Raw genomic sequence first — 20673 nt, 5'->3', positions numbered from 1 at the left:
TCTCTCTCTCTCTCTCTCTTTCTCTCTCTCTCTCTCTCTCTCCCCCCACCCCCAAGTGCTAAAGTATATTTGGATCCAGAATTTTTGTTCATTGTAAAAGGGAGTTTCATTTTGTAAACTCACCATGGAGAAACAGTTTGGCATTATATCTTCAAGTTGAACTCCCACTTACACTAAGAGCCAGAATAAACCACTCCTTGATATATACGCAAAAGAAACTCTTGCACATTTACAGCAGGGAATTTGGGCCAGAATATTCACAGGAATACAATCTGGGAAACAAGCAAAAGACCCACTGCCAACAGAGCAGACAAGTAAGCCAGTTCTTATGCAACACGAACATCACATAACAAGCAAAGGAAGAATCAATAGCACTAGGCAACAAAAAGAATGAAGCTTAGCAATGCATCATCAAGTCTAAAGCATGGCAAAAGTTTATATATAGCAAATTAAAGGCAGCTACATGCTTTAAATATACCGTAAAAATAAAGATAATGTAAAACACTCATTAGAAAAAGGCTTGGAATAGAGCAATGGGACAATAGAGAAGGGAAGAGGATAAATATGAGGGTAGGATTGAAGAAATGAGTAGCAAACTACCAGTTGATATTAGGGTCTGCTCTTTAGGCTGGATGGTGTTCGGTGAGTATGGTAAGTTTGTTTTAATGAATAAATGAGTGGAGGGATGAAAAGAAAGTTATATGTGGGTTATAGTGGAAATGTATTATTAAACAAACATCATCATGTGTACCTAAGACATCTAAAAATATATTCAAAAGGTCCTAGAATAGAAAGCAACAATATTTAACGATATACAAATGTAAGCTAAAATGTTTTTTATATAAAATCTGAAGACTCACTGAAGCTTTACCTAGAACCACAACAATTTCTTAATATCCTATTATCTATATTTGACACAGTTTGTTTCAGGACATACTAAATGTATTAGTACATTCTTATTCCAAAGAAAAATTTATATGTGAGAGCATGTTTGTTTTCTTATAAACTTGGGTAAAGTGACCTTTCTTCCACAGGCTCCTGCTTTCCATTCCAGGAAGCATCTTTCATTACCAATAGTACACAAACAATTGATATTTTTAATCTTAAAAAATACGTTCAATTGTGATAGTTTGTATATACTCGGCCCAGAGAGTGGCACTATTAGGCAGTGTGGGCCTTTTGGAGTAGATGTATCACTGTGGGTGTGGGCTTCAAGATCCTCATCCTAGCTGCCTGGAAATCAGTATTCTCCTTGCAGCCTTCAGATGAAGAAGCAGAACTCTCTCTCTCCTGAACCACACCTGCTTAGACACTGCCATGCTTATCCCTTGATGAGAACAGACTCAACCTCTGAACCTGTAAGCCAGCCCCAACTAAATGATGTCCTTGTAAGAGTTGCCTTGGTCATGGTGTCTGTTCACAGCTGTAAAACCCTAAGAAAATTCCAAATATTTATTTCTATATTACTTAAAAATATCCTTCCCACATTTATATTTCTGGGGGAAAAATTCAGTACAAACTGCCCCAAATGTTCCCTTCCTGTCCCCTCCCTCCTCTGCTGTACTCTGATTCATTGAAATTTTTGTCAGAACCATGTGTTTTCCCCTAGCAATTCCAGTGTTCTCACCAACTTTAAAAGCTGTTTTCTCTCATTTTAAAAACAAAGTTTTAGTTCATGAAACACACTAATATCTTATATTCTGTATTTAGCCTACACCCTCAAAGTCACAATCAGTGAGTATATCTTTTGTCATAAATAACTATGAAAAATTATTTCAAAAAATGGTCATTTGATTCTATCTACACCATTTCTCTATTCATTAGAACAAATGCATATGCCTTCAAGTAATATCTCTCTCTCTCTCTCTCTCTCTCTCTCTCTCTCTCTCTCTCTCTCACACACACACACACACACACACACACACACACACACACACTAACCCATGCCCACCATGCATCAAAACTGATATTTATCAAAGTCATCTACCTCTTACCGCCAAATCTAGTGGTCAATTTAAGCCCATCTCTCTCTTGATCTGTCTGTTGGCAACTAACATCTTTCCTAAATCACACAAGCACTCTTATTTTCCTATCACACCACAGAATACTTCTGCTCAAACTTCCTTCTAGTTCCATGCCTGCTAACATTGGAGCCATCAGAGCTCAAAGATAAGTATTTGTGCATTTCTGTCTCATCTTTAATCTCTTCAACTTCTTTGGTCTTAAGACATCATACCATGTGTGTTGACATATGTATTTCTCTTCAGCTACAAGATACTCTCTTTGGTATATAGGAATCGTGACTTTAGTGTATGCACGTGCAAATCATTAATCCACCCCTCTAAAGGGCTTCTACTATCATACTGACAATGGTATTCCTTTAGACATTTAAGCCAAAATTTTACTCAGTCTCATTTCTTTCATTTGTCACAAACCCTGCATTATAAAAGACAAAACGTAGGCAGAAGACGACCAAGTCTTAGAAATCAACAGATTACTCTGTCACTTGCTTGGTCGAAGTGTTAATCATCTCCTGCCTGAGTGAGTGTAAAAAATTCCAAACCATTCCTACTTCTTTCTGTTCTTAACACAATATCCCTAACTAGCCTTTTCAGAAGTCTCCAATTCAGGATGTGCCTCTAATATGATCTTCCCAATCGTATCCAGCATGACTCAGAATAAAAGCAAAGTCTACATGTCTGCCTACAGAGCTTTGTAGAACCTCTTCTTTGGTATGGCCCTTTCTTCCTCAGGACTTTCATCTGCACTGCACCAGCCCTGACTTGCAGGCTTTGCAGGATTGCCCCTAGAGCTCTTGCTCACCAGAATACTTCACCCCAAATGTGCCCCCTGTTCTCATGCCTCTGTGATCACTGTTCAGGTACCACTTTATTAACGAAGCCTCCCTAACTGTGGAATTTAAACCACCCCCACCCCTGTGCTGTACGTTCAATGACACCAGGCACACAGCACACTCCATAGCTCACTCGTTTTGTGCTCTAATTTCCTGTCTCTTCTACGAGCAAGTGAGCTTGGGGGGAAACTTGGACACTCCCCTTTAACTTTAAACACACTTGTTCAGTTTCTCAGAATAGAAATCATGGAGCTAATTTTACTTCCCTTGATCATTCATATTAAATATATGTCATCATTTTTGTTGACTCAAAATCCCCAAAATATATCATCTTGGTCCGTTTATGTCCATCCTTCCTACATCTGCGTCATTTCATATGACCATCCACAGAATGAAGATGACAACAACGATGACAGTACACCCCTGAAACACAAAAGCTGCACTACATGCCACGTGGTCTCCTCTGCTCCTAAACCTTGCTTCACTTATCACCTAGGCGGGCCCTTTCACAGTAAGTTAATGCCTTACCTAATGAAACCCACTGGCTCCCAAGTTTACTAAGAGACTCATCCTGAATACTTTATAGACTCCCCCCACAGATCTTTTATGACCTGACTTTTGCTTACCATTCCTACCTAATACCGTAATAATCCTGGCACTACTTTAGAACAAGAAGGGCACCAGGTACCTCTGATTCTCATAAGCACACCAATCCATTGTCTATTTATTCATATTTTATTTCTTGTGTTTGTCTGCTTGTTGAGTGCATTTGGCTTTGTTGGTTGTTTGTCTGTTGATAAGTTTTCTCTTTCCTTCCTGTCACCTTTTGCTATTAACTTGAAAGATTTGCTTGGCTATCATTTCTTTGTAGACTAGATTCCTTTCTTACTTTCTGTTTTGATGCTCCTAGATTGTTCAGCCATATTATCATTTGCTTGTCTGATCTTTGCTACCTTTATCTCTTTCTATTGCTTAGAGGTAAAGTCCATGATAGACAGTTTTGATTCCAAATACTGTCTTAACACCTCCATGTTACTCCTTCTACATAACACTGTATCTTCACACTGGTATAACAAATGAATCAATCAGTGACTCTGGGAATGTCACTTTCTCTTTCTGTTCCTCTACTTAAAATATTAATTTGATGTATGATTATTAATCATGGTTTGACATTCAATTAAATAAAGCTAGCACATGACACAGGAGCTTTTAGATGGAGACACAGATCATCTGAAAACCTCGTAAGAACAATTAGGTTTGCGTCAGAGAAATCGACCAAGTTCACCCAAATGAATACAAGTTTTCCACGTTTTATCCTCCATTTTAAAAGCTATTATTTTTCTCTTTAGGATTGTATAACTGCTTATTTATCCTTAACCAAGTAATAAGAGTTATGTTCGGGACAACTGACTCTTGTTACATAGCACTTGTGAGGATACCTCAAAAATGGACATATCCATCAGCTGTCTTGCCTAAAGATTGGAAGATGTGATGTGAGCTGTGACTTTGTCAATTATTAGCCTTGGCTGTTGTGGACAATTCTATAGGAGTTCTTTCAGCCTCTTCTCCAGCAGAGGGATCATGCTTGCCTTAAGCATCTCTGTGTTTCTAAAACAATCTTATCATTTAAGACCCTGATGCATTCCAGTGATACGAAGCGCTGCTACACTAATGAGCAGCCTTGTGAAACTAATGGAAGTCTTCTGTTTCCATATCAGAAAGGTTATGGAAGAGGATCTAAAGCAACCATCTATATTTATATATTATATAAATTATATATACATATACATATATATATATATAATATTGATTGTTTGAGATTATATGTCCCCAAGACTGCAAGAGTGCCTTAGATAAGTAGAAAATAGGGAAAGGCAGGATTCCTAAACTATCTTTCTGTGGTTCGCTACTTAGTTTTATGAAGCCATACAACTGTGTTCAAAGTGAACAAGAGGCAGAAAGAACGACTTTCTAGTTCCTCTGTGACAAAGTCAATGTGGGTGCCACTTCTAAGCAGGAACAAGCTACATCAGCATGATAGGAACTGACTCATCAGAAACTGAAAGGCTTCTGCCCTTCAGAAGTCCATTCCAGCTTCTCTCTACTGGCCTGCTCTGCTCACCTTTCCCCTCGCCCCCCAAAAAAAACAGTAGAAAGAGAAGATGAGAGAGAGGATTCCTGGAGGGATGGAGAGAAGAGAACCATTCCAGCTCCCTTTATCTCCCCACGGCAAGCTGTGCTGCTGAGTTAAAAATACATAATTTGGTTTCCAAATCTATTCCAACCTCTGCCTGGCCGACTGTGTAGTCACAAACCATCCCGTTGCAATTCACATCTTTACTTTTAGCTTTATTTTAAATTGAACCCGGCTAAGTTGTATAAACAGATAAAAGGTAAATATCCCACAAAGAGCAGAAATGGGATTAAAGGAAGCAGGAAGCCAATCCATATTTATAGTGTGCCGTGGTCAAAATCTGAATGGTTTTCGTCTTATTTTTAAATGCCAAACTTTCCGCAAAGTATAAAATGTCAAGCCACAGAAGGGATGAAAGTCGTGGCATATAAATTTACCTGGTAACAGTAATGGTTCCTTTTATTTTTCAACAGTTCACAATAGAACTTCCACGTAAACAGATAATCCATGTCCTGCAGGTGATAAGTGTCATCCTTCTGTCACATTTGGAAGACTATGTGCTTAAAAAGAGTGGCCTATTTCTGAACAGCCAGTCATCTCACCACAGATATCTATGAGCAGAGTGAAAACATCCCTTAGACTGTGTTTTTATGGTAACTTGTTAGTAATTAATTGTCCACTAACTCTCAAAGTAGGATAACTGCAATGCTGCCCCATGATGGCTTATAGCGGTGACCAGGTGAATAAGGCAGATCACTCAGTAATGTCAAATAAGATAACGGCCTCTAGACACTTAGCCGCATTATAGTTGACCAGAATCTTCATATTAGGGTCTACCCAGTGTTATGGGAGAGAGTACATGGTAAAAATGCTTCTATACAGCAGATTCCTTTCTTCTTTTTTTAAATAAGTTGTCTTACGGCCAAGAGAACATATTTTTACTTTCAACACTTACTAATAAAGTCATACAGAACCAGCTATAAATTGTGCTTTCGTTTATGAATATTTAAGGTACATATGAGTTATATTTTCCTTACTTTTGTATTTAAGATGTGAGTTTAAAAACCCTTCTGGGAAGATAAAGCTTCTTTTATTGACATTCTACGGAGTCAAGTGGTATCACGTGATCTAGAACGTTCTCCACAAAACTATTTTTGATCTAAAATGATAATTTCCTAGTCACTTATGAGAGCTCACACTTTGACAAATGATTCACTTCTCTAATGAAGTCTCTCTTCAGATTTGCATGAAAGCAAAGGTAGTGTGGGCAACCTATACCTGGAGAAACAACGGGGGAACAAGAGCGGGGAGAAACTTCCATCTTTCCCATCCATCTTTCTCACTGGCAATGCACAGACACCAAAGGAATCACCTTACTACTTTATAGAGTTTCGCAACCCTGGCTCCCCCTACCCCCGCACCCCCCTAAAAAAAGCCCAGCAAAGAAATGAATTGGAATCCTGGAGACCAGATCTCAGCCTCTCACTAGTGTGCTATGTGCCCTGTGGGAAACCTCTCTGCGTCCTCCTCTGTCTTGTCCTCACCCCAGTCTAGCCAAGTCTACTTTACTCCATGACTCTTCCTCCGTCCACATTCCTTCTCATATCCCATGTGTTCCCCACTCCAGGATCCTATTTTATCTGTTCTCCCACTCTCTCCCTCCTCCACTGCCTCAGCTGGAGGCAGAGAGCCCTGCCCCCATGCTTTAAGCTCATCTTTTACTCATCACATCATCCAATGTAGGACATCAAGTCAATCTACTAGCATTGTCCTATGAGTATAAAATGCCACCCGGGGGTGGGGGGTGGGGTTTCAAGTCCATAAATTGAACCAGTCCATAAATAAGTTGAACCAGCCTAACTTTCCAAACCTGCCAAATGGGGACAGCAACAGCTTTTTCTTGGAGTTACCCTGAGAATTAAGAGTAATGTATACAAAATGCCAATCTAGTTGAAATTAAATAGACACACTAATAATGGTTGTCACTGTTACCATTCTTATCAGTTTGAGAACTTGGGTTACTTTAATTCTGAGGTCCTCTGGTGTAACTCATTTACAGAAGAAAGAGCAGGACTTTGCATTCAGAAGAGTGAACCAAGCCAAGTAGGGTCTTATCCAGTCGTGGCTCCCTGATGAACAGGACTGCTAGGCTCGATTGAGGACGAGAACTTTCTGGTTTTAATGTACCCAGCGCCTAGCAGCAAGCTTGCCATATAGATACCCGTTGAATATACAAAGGAGATGTGGTATGAGCACAAACGGGTGCTGTGAATGTGTCTCTCTACTGTGTGTTCTACAGGTATGGATCGAAGGAGGAAAGAAAGCCAATCACTTCTGAAACATTAGATGAGAAAGGCCAAAGACCCAGCTCCTCAAAGAAAGCGAGAAGAAAGCTGGAAAGGACAGGGCTCCCCAGCAGAGCAGCTAGCTTCAGATCTGTGCCCTAGATTCCTATCCTAGGTAGAACACAGGGTGAACCTTTGGCAGAGGCAGGGACACATGGGAGGAGAAGACCCGAGGCCAGCTGCTTCTGGTGCAACAATGGACCCGGGCAAAGTGAACAGATTCAAGGAAAATCTATGCTCAGGCTCTGAGAAGCCAAGCAACCACGGGGCAGCAGCTCTGAGTTCATTTTTGACTTCCCAGCCTCCCCCACCCTGCAGTCAGGTCTCAAGAGGTAATTAGTGTGGGGGAGGCCAAGCTCCTGAGGGGGTGGGGAGATGGGAAAGTACGGGTGGAGGCGGTCTTCTTGTCATAGGTCTCACTGAGGAGAGGAAGAGAGAAAGGGGGGAGGCGCTCGAGAGAATGACTGGTTTTCATTTTTGCACGTGAGGCATACCTAATGATATTTCCACAAATAGACAGGCAGACCAGAGACGGACAGACAGAGCACACTTGCATGTTTTGAAACAATCCGTACCCCCAAATCCAGGACGCAGCCTGTTGTCATAACCATCCAGCAAACTGTCCAGGATACGGGTAAAATTTTCCGGGCACAATTTGTCGTCCTTTGAGTTCTGTCCTGGGGATTCGTTTAAACTGCAAGTGCAAACATAATAAGGGGTGGAAAAGACTATTTTAAGAATGGATCTGAGAACAGGTGGAAAAGGGTTGCCTTCTAGGGAAAGAGTCGCTGGCCTTAAGCTAAAGGAGGGTTGGGGGTTGGGAAGTAGAGAACCAAAATGATCAGGAAAAGAGCATCCCTGGGCAGCAGGCACCCCCCCCCCCAGACTGCAAGTACCCTCAGGAAGCACGTACCCCAGTACCCGCGCTTCCTGCCCCCGACTTCCCAGTGGTCTCTGAGTCTACTCGGTCAAAGGAAAGCTTGGCTTCAGCCCATATGGCACTGAAGACGGAAAGATCTGGCTCACTCGGGGAAAGAAGAGTGGCTAGAGGGGTGCCGTGGATCTGGACACTGGCCCACCTTCCCCATGCACCCCCTATGCTACGACTCCCCCCGCCCCCAGCCGAACTCACCATGCCGCCAAGCACAGCAAGTGCAGGAGGGCAAGGCTGACCCCGGAGCACAGCGCGATCGCGGGTACCTTCTGGACAGAAACCATCTTCGCAACATGCCATACTTTAAGCCTGTTCACGTTTCCAGCCTCTCGAGATGCCCTGTGCAGGGTGCGAGGAGAGGGCAGAGTGGCTCCCGCGGCGTGCGCACACTCGCGCTCACACTCGCCCGCGCTCACACTCGCCCGCGCTCCTCCAGCCTAGCCGCGGTGGGCGTGTGTGTGCACGCGGCCAGGGGAGGCGGGACCTGCGCGCCCGCCCCCTCCCTCGCCGCTCGCGCCCAGTGCGAGCAGGAGCCCAGCGCTCAGCTCCGCACCTTGTCGAGCCTGCAAGCGTTGCTCGCCGGTGAACTTGGGAGCTCCTGCCACGCGAAGCTAGGCAAGTTTGTTCCAACCTGTAACTCAGGGGATGCTACCCACGGTCCTTGATCCCTGCTCCAGGTCAGAGATTCCACAACCCCAAGTGGGTCCCCTGCCACTGGCCTGAGCTGACTTCTCTTCTTTCTGCTGCTCTCCCTCCCTTCACGAGGGTTTTTGCTGGAAACAATGAAGCGCCTTTCTCATAGGTTGTTTGAGGACTTGCCCGTGCCCACTGCGGAGAATGTAGGTGGAGAAAGGGCGGGATGAGAGGCATTGCGGGGCGTGGCGGTGGGAGGTATTGGCAAAGAGGCGAGAACTCTTTTGGGTACCACAGCCTCTGGGACCTCGCGTTTGGGGGCGGGTGGGGGGAGAGGGAAAGGGGCAGGACACTGGGTGGCCTGGCAACTAAGGGAAGGGGAGATTCTTTCTACTAACCTGGGCGGACTTTTTGCCAAATTGTTGGACAGTTATGGAGAATGCTGTCAAGGTATCTGTGGAGAGTGTTTTAAAGATTTTCTTTCTTTGCCCTACCCCACTCAACGCACTTATGTCCCACCCCCCACCCCACCCCTTGCAACTCTACCCAGGAACTAGGGGCATACAGACCTGCTACCTCTTGAAACACTTCCCCTTCAGATTGGAACTGACTGAATTCCAGAAGTTGACAGCTGTATGAGGTTAAGGTGGAGGGATTGGCTGGAGAAAAGAAGAGAGAGAAAGAGGGGCCTGGGGGGCTTGGAAGTATGGAGAGAAAGATGAGGGGAAGGAGGAAGTGAGAGGGGTGGGGGATGGAGGAAAAGAATATCAGAGAGTGAGGACGGAAAGGAGAAAGGGAGGGAGAGAGGGGGAGAGAGACAGAGGCAGAGACAGAGACAGACAGGGAGACAGAGAAAGAGAGATTCAGACAGACAGAGAGACAGAGACAGAGAGGTGGTTTCCTTCACAACTTGAAAGAGAACCCTAAGCAGGGTTTGTTTTATGGAATAAAAACAAATACTTGGAATAGGCCTTTTAAAAAAACAACAATTACTAATTATTGGGGTGTGTGTGTCCTTTTCCTTTAATATGATGCACTGTATTGTTTCCATATGATATGTGTCAATGGCCTAAGTAATGTCCATACGATTGCATTCTGCTTAGAACACTAATGACTTGTTCAAATTTTTATGACTAGTGGGATGCTAACATGGAAAAGTTAGAAAAGAGTTCTGGGGGGGATTTCCTTATCTAATTCAATCTCTTAATATTTTTCTCTCCAAAGGAAGGCATACAGTGTCTATAAAGTGGAGAGCTGTGAGCTCCTGTAGGAGTCTGCATTTTGAATTGCTGTCCTGTGGAACTCACTAGACCCCCATAGTTCCATCTCTGATATTCTTCTCCTATGGACTGTAATCGGGAGTCTCAGGCTGGCTGTTTGCCATTCTCGTGTTTATCTCTTGTTACAACACAGGGTGTACAGCATATCAATAACTATGACTGGACAAATAATTGGTGCCTTCCTTAGTCAGAGATCTGCCTTTTAAATTTTTTATTGGATTTATTTATATTTCAAATGTTATCCCACTTCCTGGGTTCCCCTCAGAAAACCCCCTATCCCAACTCCTATCCCCTTACTTCTGTGAGGTTGCTTCCCCCACCCACCCACCCACCCACCCACTCACCCACTCACTCACTGCCCTAGCATTCCCCTACGCATCAAACCTTCATAGAACCAAGAGCCTCCCCTCCTACTGATGCAGTTAAGGCCATCTTCTGCTACATATGCAGCTGGAGCCAGGGTCCCTCCATGTGCATACTTTGATTGGTGGTTTAGTCCCTGGGAGCTCTGGGGGTCTGGTTTGTTGATATTGTTGTTCTTCCTATGGGGTTGCGAACCCCTTCAGCTCCTTCAGTCCGTGCCCTATCTCCTCTATTGGGGTCCCCATGCTCTGTCCAATGGTTGGCTGCAAGCATCCGCATCTGTATCAGTAAGGCTCTGGCAGAACCTCTCAGGAGACAATTATAACAGGCTCCTGTCAGCTTGCACTTCTTGGCATTAGCAATAGTGACTGGGTTTGGTGTCTGCAGATGGGATGGATCTGCAGGTGGGGCTGTCTCTGGATGGCCTTTCCTTCAGTCTCTGCTCCACTCTTTGTCTCTGTATTTCCTTTAGACAGGAGCAATTCTGAGTTAAAGTTTTTGAGAAAGGTAGGTGGCCCCATTCCTCTACCTGGGGCAGTGCCTAACCTCTGGATATGGTCTCTACAGGTTCTTTCTCCCTTTGTTGGATATTTCAGCTAATCTCATCCCCGTTGAGATCTGCCTTACTAATTCTGGTGAAAACCAACCTCTCTCCTTTAGGAAAACAATCAAGGAATCCCCGCAAACATGCCGTGGAAATAATGTCATGTGAATTCTCCATACATTGTATATAAGAAATACAATGCTCTCAGCAGACTGTATTATTACTATAGTTGCTGTTAGCCAGCAGTGGGATTCCTAGATTATTTGGTAGTTCAATCCCTGGTGATTTCTATAGTGAGTGTGTCGAGTCTCAGCCACAGTGTAGGACCTTCCCCTACTCTGGGTATCTTAACAGAATCTACATCCATAAGCATTTCACGATATCAATGGTTACTATTGTCCTAGCAATTATTTTTGTCATATACTTGTCACAGATTTAGTTGTTTTAGTATGATTATTTGAAAAAGAAGTTAAAATTTGGACGGTGTTTGCATCTTATCTGAATAATATATCTGTTCGCAAAATTCACAAAGTCAACATTCTTAGAGATTTTTAATTACTAAATATTTTGTATATTTATCTGTAATTGAGTTAGTCACCGACACTTTGATTTTGAACTTAATTGTCTCTAAAATCCCACAGTAACATAGGAAATGCTCTATTTCCAATACAAACTTTTGATTTATTTGAAAATCTGATGGTTTCTAAGGAAAATGAAGAATACATTTTAAAGGCCAATTGCACTGTCTGGTTTTGTGTGTCAACTTGACACAAGCTGGAGTTATCACAAAGAAAGGAGCCTCCCTTGAGGAACTGCCTCCATGAAATCCAGCTGTAAGGCATTTTCTCAATTAGCGATCAAGGGTGGAGGGCCCATTGTGGGTGATGCCATCCCTGGGCTGGTAGTCCTGGGTTCTATAAGACAACAAGCTGAGCAAGCCAGAGGAAGCGATCCAGTAAGTAGCACCCTTCCATGGCTCCTGCACCAGCTCCTGCTTCCAAGTTTCTGTCTTGTGTGAGTTCCTGTCCTGACTTCCTTTGGTGATGAACAGCTATGTGGAAGGAAGTATAGGCTGAATAAACCCTTTCCTCCCCAACTTGCTCCTTGGTCATGATGTTTTGTGCAGTAATACAAACCCTAAGTAAGACATCAGTGAACTGGAGAGAGGAATCACCAAAATGTCTGCTACTTTGTAAGTAGTTAATAACAGACAATTATTTTCTTAGAATTTGAGTAATTAAATGGATTCACAGTGAGTACAGAAGTCTTACTGATTACCCTTCTAAAACACCATGACCAGGGCAGTTTACAGAAGGTTGAGTTTATTTGCAATACAATTCCAGGGGCTTAGAGTCTATAGTGGCAAAGCAGGGGTATGTTAGCTGGAGCCACAAGTTCAGAGCTCACATCTTGATCCTCATAAAACAACTGAAAATGGCATGTCTTTAGACTCTTAAAGTCACCTCCAGTGACTTACTTCCTCCAAAACATCCCAGTCACCTCCAACTGGGAACCAACTGTTCAAATGCTAGAGTCCATGGAGGAATTCTCATTAAAACCACCACAGAAACACCTCCAAAAGTTCATAATTATTTATGTATAACTATTCTATAAAGTTCCTATAGAGTTCTGAGTACTAGAATAAATACTCTCTTAACTCTGTTAATACATTCATGTGAATATATATATATACATATATATATATGTATATATATATATCCAAGTTTCTAAAGAAATCAATTATCAAGTTATGTAATTACTTAGTGTAAAATGGCAGTAGCTAGTGGGGAAAAAATTTTAAGCATCATCCACAGATCCTAAAAAACATTGAAGTTGTTACCAATTTCTATATAATAAGTACAATGCTGTGTGTAGTAAGAAACCTCATGACTATTTCAAAGACTATTAAAGCACTCCAAACTTTTGTATAAGGAAACACGGGGAGTGTTTTTAATTGTTATAGCAGAAAATTATAAAGAAATCAATATTCCATGAGGAAGTGAATGAGGAATTCCATGCAGACATAGAGTGCTGTGACATAACTCTATGTCCTTCACTGTTTCACTTTAATTTAGCCATACCAAAGTATCTCAGGCTTCGTTATGTAGCTCAGAGTTTTGGAAGCTTATACCCAGGACAGCATAGCTTTGGCTCTAGTTAGGATACTACTTGATCACAAGGTGGGTGAGTGGTATCCTGATGGGAGTTTATGACAGAGGCAGGTCACATGCTGAGACAGGAAGTCAAAACAAAACAAGGACAAGCCAGACTTACTCTATTTTTTTCTCATCACATCACCATGATAACTTACCAGATTCTTGTAAGAACCACCTGGATCCCTTTGGGAAAATGATGCCTCAAATAACAACGTATGTCTTCGAGTCAGCTCCTACCTTTTAAAGGCTCTGCCATGCTCACAACGCTAGGGACCATACAACTTTCGGGGAGCATGCTTACCCCAAACATTAGACTTCTGTGGCAATTAAAATGAAGGAAATAAGATCCGTCTACCTGTCTATGAACCCATTCATCTGTCCAGAGATATTTGACACAATGTATGCAAAAATAAGAAACAGAAAAAATACTTTCGGGAAGATAATCATTTAAAATGGACAAAGTAAAAGATAACACTGTGAATTGTTCACAGGCACACATCTAGCCACTTGAGCGAATTTGCATGAAGAGAAAATCCACAAAATTTTAGATAGCTAGTATCCATGAAAAGAAGGAATGAATAGAGTAAAAGCCAGGATCGTTGCTTAGACTGTGCAATGCCTTGTTTCAGTGAGAAAATATCTGAAGGAAATAAGGAAGAGGTCAACATTTTCCAGCCACAGTCGTAAGGATGAGGATGTTGAAGATTTCCTGGGACTTTGCTGTTGCTTTTTGCTTTGGTTTTTGTTTTGGTTTTTGTTGTTGTTGTTGTTTGTGTTAGTTTTTGTTTTGAACAACTGTCCATATGCAATATAAAACTTGCTGTATTAAAACAATGGTTTGTAGTGCGGCTATAGCAATTCTCCATGGATGCTGCTACAGTGAGACTGACCTATGCCTGTTCGGGGAGTAAGACACTGCTTTAGATTTATACGACAGACACCTAGCTGGACTATCTGAAACAATGGGGGAGAGCTCGATTGCTAGTTGCGTCTCCTTCTCTGTCTCTCTCTCTTGCCTTAGTTAGCTTGGACTTCCTTACGAGATGGTGGTCTCAGGATAGTGAGACTCCTTAGATACTGTCTGCCTTTCCCAAATAGCTACGCTGAAGCAAGAGACTTCTTAACAAAAATCTTCAAAATACAGAGGATCTTTTTATTGGTCAAAGCAAGTTATAATGTTTAACAGATTTGTGAAAAGAGGATTCATAAAGATAAAAATACTGAGAGATATTCGGTGACTGTCTTTGACGTGTAGCTATGACCCTATACATGTTTTAGAAGCCCACGTCATTCCACAAGGGAAAACAAAACAAAACCCTAAAGACCATTTAATGAGTACTGTGATGTCAACTGGGCAAAATCACTGTATACATATATCTGGTAAAATACTCTACATGTTTCTACAAAATGTTGTTTTTAATAGGTAAAATTAAAGTTATTCTACAGCCGTGTCACCCTGAATGAGTCCAATCTCATGCGATAAGATTAAAACTAAACTCATCAGACACTGAATAAATAAGATTACTTTTCATGCTGTGGCTGTGTCTCATCCAGTGGTTTGGAGACCTCTGCAGACAACGACTAACTGCCCTGGAAAAGGGATTCTGCTGTAGTCTTGGGTTGCAATATTACTTTTTTTCCTTAGACGATCAAGCACCCAGCACATATAGTTCATCTTAGGCTTTTCCAGCTCATTTGTTAGTTCTGTTATTGTTGAGAGAGAATCTCACTGTGTATCTGTTGCCAGTTTGACCTGGATCACAATGCCCTTGGATTCTTAGAAACCCACCCGCTGTCTCTTGCGTGCTGTGATTAAAGATGTGTACCTCTATGTCTGACTGGAGTCAGTTCTTCAAAGTGGATGCATGGGGCTGGAGAGGAGAGGTAGCCTAGTGGTTAAGAGAACTTACTGCTCTTGCTGAGGACCTGGGTTCTATTCCCAGAATCCACATTGGGTGATTTTTCAACTCCTTGCAATTTGATGGTTCCAACACCTTCTAGTCTATTTGTGCCCCAGCATACTCAGACTCATACCATTCATAAAAAAAAAAATAAGTAATTTTAAATGTGTATGGATAAGTGTAAGATGATAGATAATAGATTATCTATACCCTACTGCTTCTAATTCTTTGGAGAATGGTGGCATAGATAATACAGGAATAGCAGGTTAAATATTCATCTAACATTTTAGGTTCTCCTAATATTTTGATGTTTTAGTTAAATTATATATTTTCCTGCTTTTCAAGTGTCAATGATTTGTTCCAAAGATGGATGCTAAGTTTCTAAAGAGCCTTGACACTTATAACAGATTATCTTCTTATTTGTCTTTAACTGATGAATTTTGTGAAATAGTCATGACATATTTATACATGACAGGAGCATGCATAAATATCAAATATACTAAATTAGTTACCATATTTTAAGTTGGTCTCTTTCAATATTTTTTATCAAATACTGCACCTGTATTATAAAACCTTGGAAAATAAAAACTGCTACCAAATAGAAGAAAATTATTTTTAACATAATTACTTAACTACTTCAATTTTAAAGCATATATTTTAAATATAACAAATGATCTAAACCTTTCCCAAAGAAATACTACCTTGGGGGCTAGAGAGATGGCTCAGTGTTTAAGAATGTTTGCTGTTTTGCAAAGGAACTGAGCTTGATTCCCAGAACCCAGACAGGTGGGTCATGAGCACCTGTACCTCCAAATCAAGTGCATTGGTAGACACCCATCACACACACACACACACACACACCAATAAAATGAAGATACCCACCCAAACCTTAAAGGCCTTCCTTATCAACTTTGGGAGATCACCAGTGACTGGGTATATTTGTCAACTAAATAGGTCCAAAAGGCAAAACATAGAACTTAGTCTGTATTTTCTGCAATCATATGAAAGGATTTACATAGTGTATGCTTTTCTATCAGCTTAAAGTGTGAATGAAGGGACCAATATTTCATAAATACACATAATTAGAATGAAACAGCTATTCAGCCTGGCGTTTACATGCATACACAAGCATTCTGGCATTTCAAATGTTTAAATAAAAATAACTCCTAAGAAAAAGAGGTTGTGGGTTATTTTATGCCCGTTTGTCTGCTTTCTCCCTCCCTCCCTCCCCCCCCCTCCCTCCCTCCCTCTCTCTCTCTCTCTCTCTCTCTCTCTCTCTCTCGATACAGAACCTGTCACACAAGTCAGAGGCACGTAAACTAAACAATCTGAGCATCATAGGTATACCCAGCCTGCCATCAATTGAACAGAGTGATCAGAACTAATCTTCTACACAATCTCGTGAAGCCTGAACAGAGCCCAGTGGTACTGTGTGCAGCCAAACTGCTCTTCATTACCATCTGGTGGCTACTGTATGGAGTGGCATTACCATAATTTAAAAGAGAGTTAAAGGGATTGAGTGTCATGCCTAAGAACAGAGGAGACCTTTTAACACAATTGACAATATTAAAAATATAGTAGGATCGGCATAAAAAGACTGGTACATTTTCTTTACCATAAAAATTCAATGCTGAAAAATCTTATTCACTGAAAGCAATGAATTAATGGGTAAAAGTTCAATGACAATAAGATGCATAGAGAGCATGAAACTGTACATTACTTTTATTTGTCTTATAACACAAAAAGATAAGACAAGCATTTTTTTTCCTTTTAGTGACAATGTTCAGAATCTAGTAAATCTTTCAGTCATACACATAGCCTCCTGTGTCATTAGTCACAGAGATATCCTCTTGTTTTATCTACCCGTAAAATATCATCTATTACAATGTAGTTTACATAGCACTTCATTTAAGAATCTATGACCTTCGGGGTAAGCGTTTTGTTATCTTTTGCTATAGACAGTTGTAGAACATCTGCCAATCATTTACGTAATAGTTTCCTATTGAGGTTTCCCACAGTAAGGATGATGACTTGTTTATTCTTCGAGGGTTCAAGTCCTAAATATTTCATATTTATCTATGTAAGGAATGAATCAGGGAGGAGCCTACTGTTATGTAGAGGGCTTAAACCAAAGGCAACTTGTCATACTTCTGGCTTCTCAGATACCAAAGCAAGTATGGAATTAGATTTCAGAGAGGGAAAAATATTCGTATTGACCTTGCATATATCATATCTGCTGGCATCTTGCAACTTCAAAGCCAAATGTAACCATAGAAACCACCCTGTTGCACCACATCACTTGGAAGGGGAACTGAAACAAAACTGGAAAACCCTATTTCCCCCAAATTTCTATAATTAAAAACAATTTGAGGCTTTGATTCACAGTTTTCAACTCCTTGTACAATATTTTTTTTCCAGAGAGGATCTTGCCTTCTGCTCACGGCAATTCTCTTGTTTTAGCCTCTCAGGTGCTGGCATTACGTTGCTTGCAACAATAACCAGCTTTAAGGTTTTTATGGAGGGGAGAGGCAGGTGAAACGGCTTAGCAGATAAAGAAGCTAGCTAACAAGCCTAAAGTGACCTGAACTCCATGCTTCAACCCTGCATAGTAGAAAATAGAGAATCTAATCCTATAAGTTGTCTTTTGGTCTCTTCATACATACATTGGTACACCCCCCCCCACACACACACATAAACATAGACGTACAATCACCAAAATACATGTAATTTTAAAGGTTTATTCTGCTGTTTTGATCTCTGATTTAAGAATGAGCTTAGGTCTGAGAATAAGTTTGTTCCTAAAGTTTCATGTCTATTAGGAGATTTTAATTCAGTAATAAGGTTTTACTGTAAAATTCCAGACCCTACTACTGAAGACACTATATACTTTGGCCATAAAACACAGTTTAAGCAGGAACTGGACTGGAAGCTTCCTCAGTCACGACAAAGTTAGAGTATCAGAAATGTTGTGCTGGCTGCTGGGGTAGAAAGGGCATTAACTGTATTTCCCAGTGTAGCCCTTTGAGCTATAATAATGACCTACTGGAGAAGATGTGGTCACTGCTGCAACATAGAGGTATCAGCAGCTTTCTGCTTGGAACTGTGGTCCAACCCAAAGTCAAGAGCCCATGGCCAGAAAACTCACTGACTAATCAAGGAGAATGTTGTTTCCTCTGCTAGGTCTCAGTTCAGAACTGATCCTTCTGCTGTAACGCCCAAATCTACCTAAATCTTAAAGTAGGTAAGCAGCAAGTGATGAAGTCTAACCATGTCCTCATTTAATTTTTATTCCTGTCTATTCTAGATTTTTGACAGCCAAATTTCAGTACTTCCACTCTTTCCTTCTTTTACTTAAAAAAATACATTTTCAGTACTTTCGCCTAATCATTCTTTTAAAATTATGTACTTAAAACCTGCACATTCAGATTTGAAGTGTTATGTGTTTTCAAATTGACCCATAGAGTGATAACATCTTCTAATTTTGCCTGGATTGGCGAAATGAAATGCCATTTTCCCAACTTGTTTCAACATTTTTTTAAGAATGGAATGCCTTAGGTTGGGTTGTTTACAAGACTTACAATGCAGTGTGGTTTTCTTTTTCTTTTCATTTTTCTTTTTTTTTTCCTTTTGGTTTATCAAATTGTGACCATAGATTTTAATTTTAAGTTGCAGAGATTTCATTAACCTGTTGTTCTGATTTTTGGAGAAGGCATTGGACATATTATATTGTCATTTGATTCTGATAGAATAAAAAGCCCACAAAAATCACAGAAATAAATATTGGAAAATGTGTTAAATTTTCCACATAAAATATTAAAGATATAAGTTTTAGGAGCCCTGTAATATGTCTCATGTCATGAATATAAAAGCATCATAAAATCAGATGATGTCACTCACTTTTAATACACGGCTTTAAAGGTTACGGTCCGATTTAGAATTATAGTGACTATCCATCACAAAGCATTCAATATATGTTGGCCAAAGGTTCTACAAAAAAAAGTTTGCACTTTTTGGTTTTGCTTGAAAACTCAAAATTCTATAATAAACAAATCCAAATGGCATAGAATAAGTGGAATAGCTAAAAAGTTTTAAAAAGTGTCAGACTTAACCCAAATGTGTCAATTCTCACATTGTATATAAGTATAAATAATGCAAGGGAAAGCAAAATGTGGCTGCACTGAGTAGGAAAACAAAGCTCCAGTATCTGTCACTAAAAAGAAACTTTAAATGTAAAGACCCAAAACGTTAACGTAGAGTATCTACCAGGTCGTTCCTGTATTAAAATTAGGTAGTCATTTATCTGTAAGAAATATGAGGAATAAAGAGGGATATTTATATTGAGAAAGAGATACACTCACCTGGAGGTTATAATTATTAATTTTGTGAATTCATCTTTAATGTGAATTTTTAAAGGCTAACAATGTATTAGTTAGACTTACTCTTGCCTAAATTCACTGGCTGAACAACCTGGGAGGGGAGAAACATTTACTTTAGTCCATGGCTTCAATATCATGCAGGAAATGAATTGCAAAGACTGTCAGCTCATGAAGCCAGGAAGCAGAGGGAAAGAATGTCCAAAGTGGGTGTCCTCTTTTGTTCCTTTATTTTATTTGGGCTCCAGTGTATGACTAGATAGCACCATCCATATTCACCATGGTTATTTTTGAATGGCTTTTCCTGGGTAGACAAGAACAAATGTCTACTGCCTCCAGGTAGGAGACCAGTGGCGGGCCAAAGTAATGATTCCACCATACTGCACTTGGGAGAAGCAATGGGCTTGTTAGGGTTTCTTACACTGGTGTGACCGAGAGTCATTCACAAGACAGTGAGAGTAGCAAGGGTGCTACACCAGAAAGGGCAGCTCATCACTCCAGAGCTTCATGCAAGACTCTCATTTCAGGAGGGTGACTGGTGGGACGTTCTCCTCTCCTTAGCAACTGTTTCCGGATTGTGAATCTTTAAGTTTCAACTTTGCAGAGACTTGTGGATTTCATTTATTGCCTCAGCCAGATGAGTTGTCTTCTTGCTTGTGTTAGTCAGGATTCTCTAGAGTCATAGAACTTATAGGATGTCTCTCTATATTGAGGGAATCTATTGTGATGACTTAGTCTGCAGTCAAACTAACCCAACAATGGGCAGCTGTGAATTGTAGGTCTAGTAGTTGCTCAGTCTCACGAGGCTAGTTGTTTTCAGCCAGTCTTCTGTAGACGTAGGTTCTAAAAAGTGTGCTGACAAGTAAATGCGAGAAAGTTGAAAAAGAGTGAATCTTCCTTTTTCCAATGTTCTTATGTAGGTCTCCAGCAGAAAGTGTGGCCCAGGCTAAAGGTGTGTACTACCACGCCTGGATCTGGAACTTGCTTTGTCCCAAGCTGACCTTCAACTCAGAGATCTCCTTGCCTCAGTCTCCTGGGATTAAAGGCATGTCCTTGCCTGGGCCTAAGCTTTTCCTGCCCACTATGCCTCAAGATCTCCATGCCAAGATCCAGGTCGGAAACTTGTGTCTTCCAGCCTCAAGATCTGGATCACAGA

The 20673-nt window shown here is 41.0% G+C and overlaps 1 protein-coding gene across 11 annotated transcripts in view; it reads right to left on the bottom strand.

Moving 5' to 3' along the window:
• Gabra4 (gamma-aminobutyric acid type A receptor alpha4 subunit) overlaps positions 1-9051 on the bottom strand; it is a 78568-nt gene extending 69517 nt beyond the window's left edge. For 6 of the 11 annotated variants that reach the window (XM_028780745.1, XM_028780751.1, XM_028780754.1 and 3 more), the window contains exons 1-2: positions 8466-9051; positions 7909-8027 (exon numbers count right to left, since the gene is read on the bottom strand). In XM_028780745.1, the coding sequence (XP_028636578.1) occupies positions 7909-8027; positions 8466-8551 (205 nt within the window). In that variant the 5' untranslated portion in view covers positions 8552-9051. Of the gene's footprint in view, positions 1-7827; positions 8028-8465 lie in introns of all 11 variants that reach the window. The other 5 variants (XM_028780746.1, XM_028780747.1, XM_028780744.1 and 2 more) reach the window with 3 other exon arrangements.
• Positions 9052-20673: the final 11622 nt, after the last annotated feature.

This window comes from Grammomys surdaster, unplaced genomic scaffold (assembly GCF_004785775.1).
Source record: "Grammomys surdaster isolate TR1022 unplaced genomic scaffold, NIH_TR_1.0 372, whole genome shotgun sequence".
Lineage (NCBI taxonomy): Eukaryota > Metazoa > Chordata > Mammalia > Rodentia > Muridae > Grammomys > Grammomys surdaster.
The sequence above is the reverse complement of the archived record's forward strand: the minus strand, read 5'-3'. Positions and strand labels throughout refer to the sequence as shown.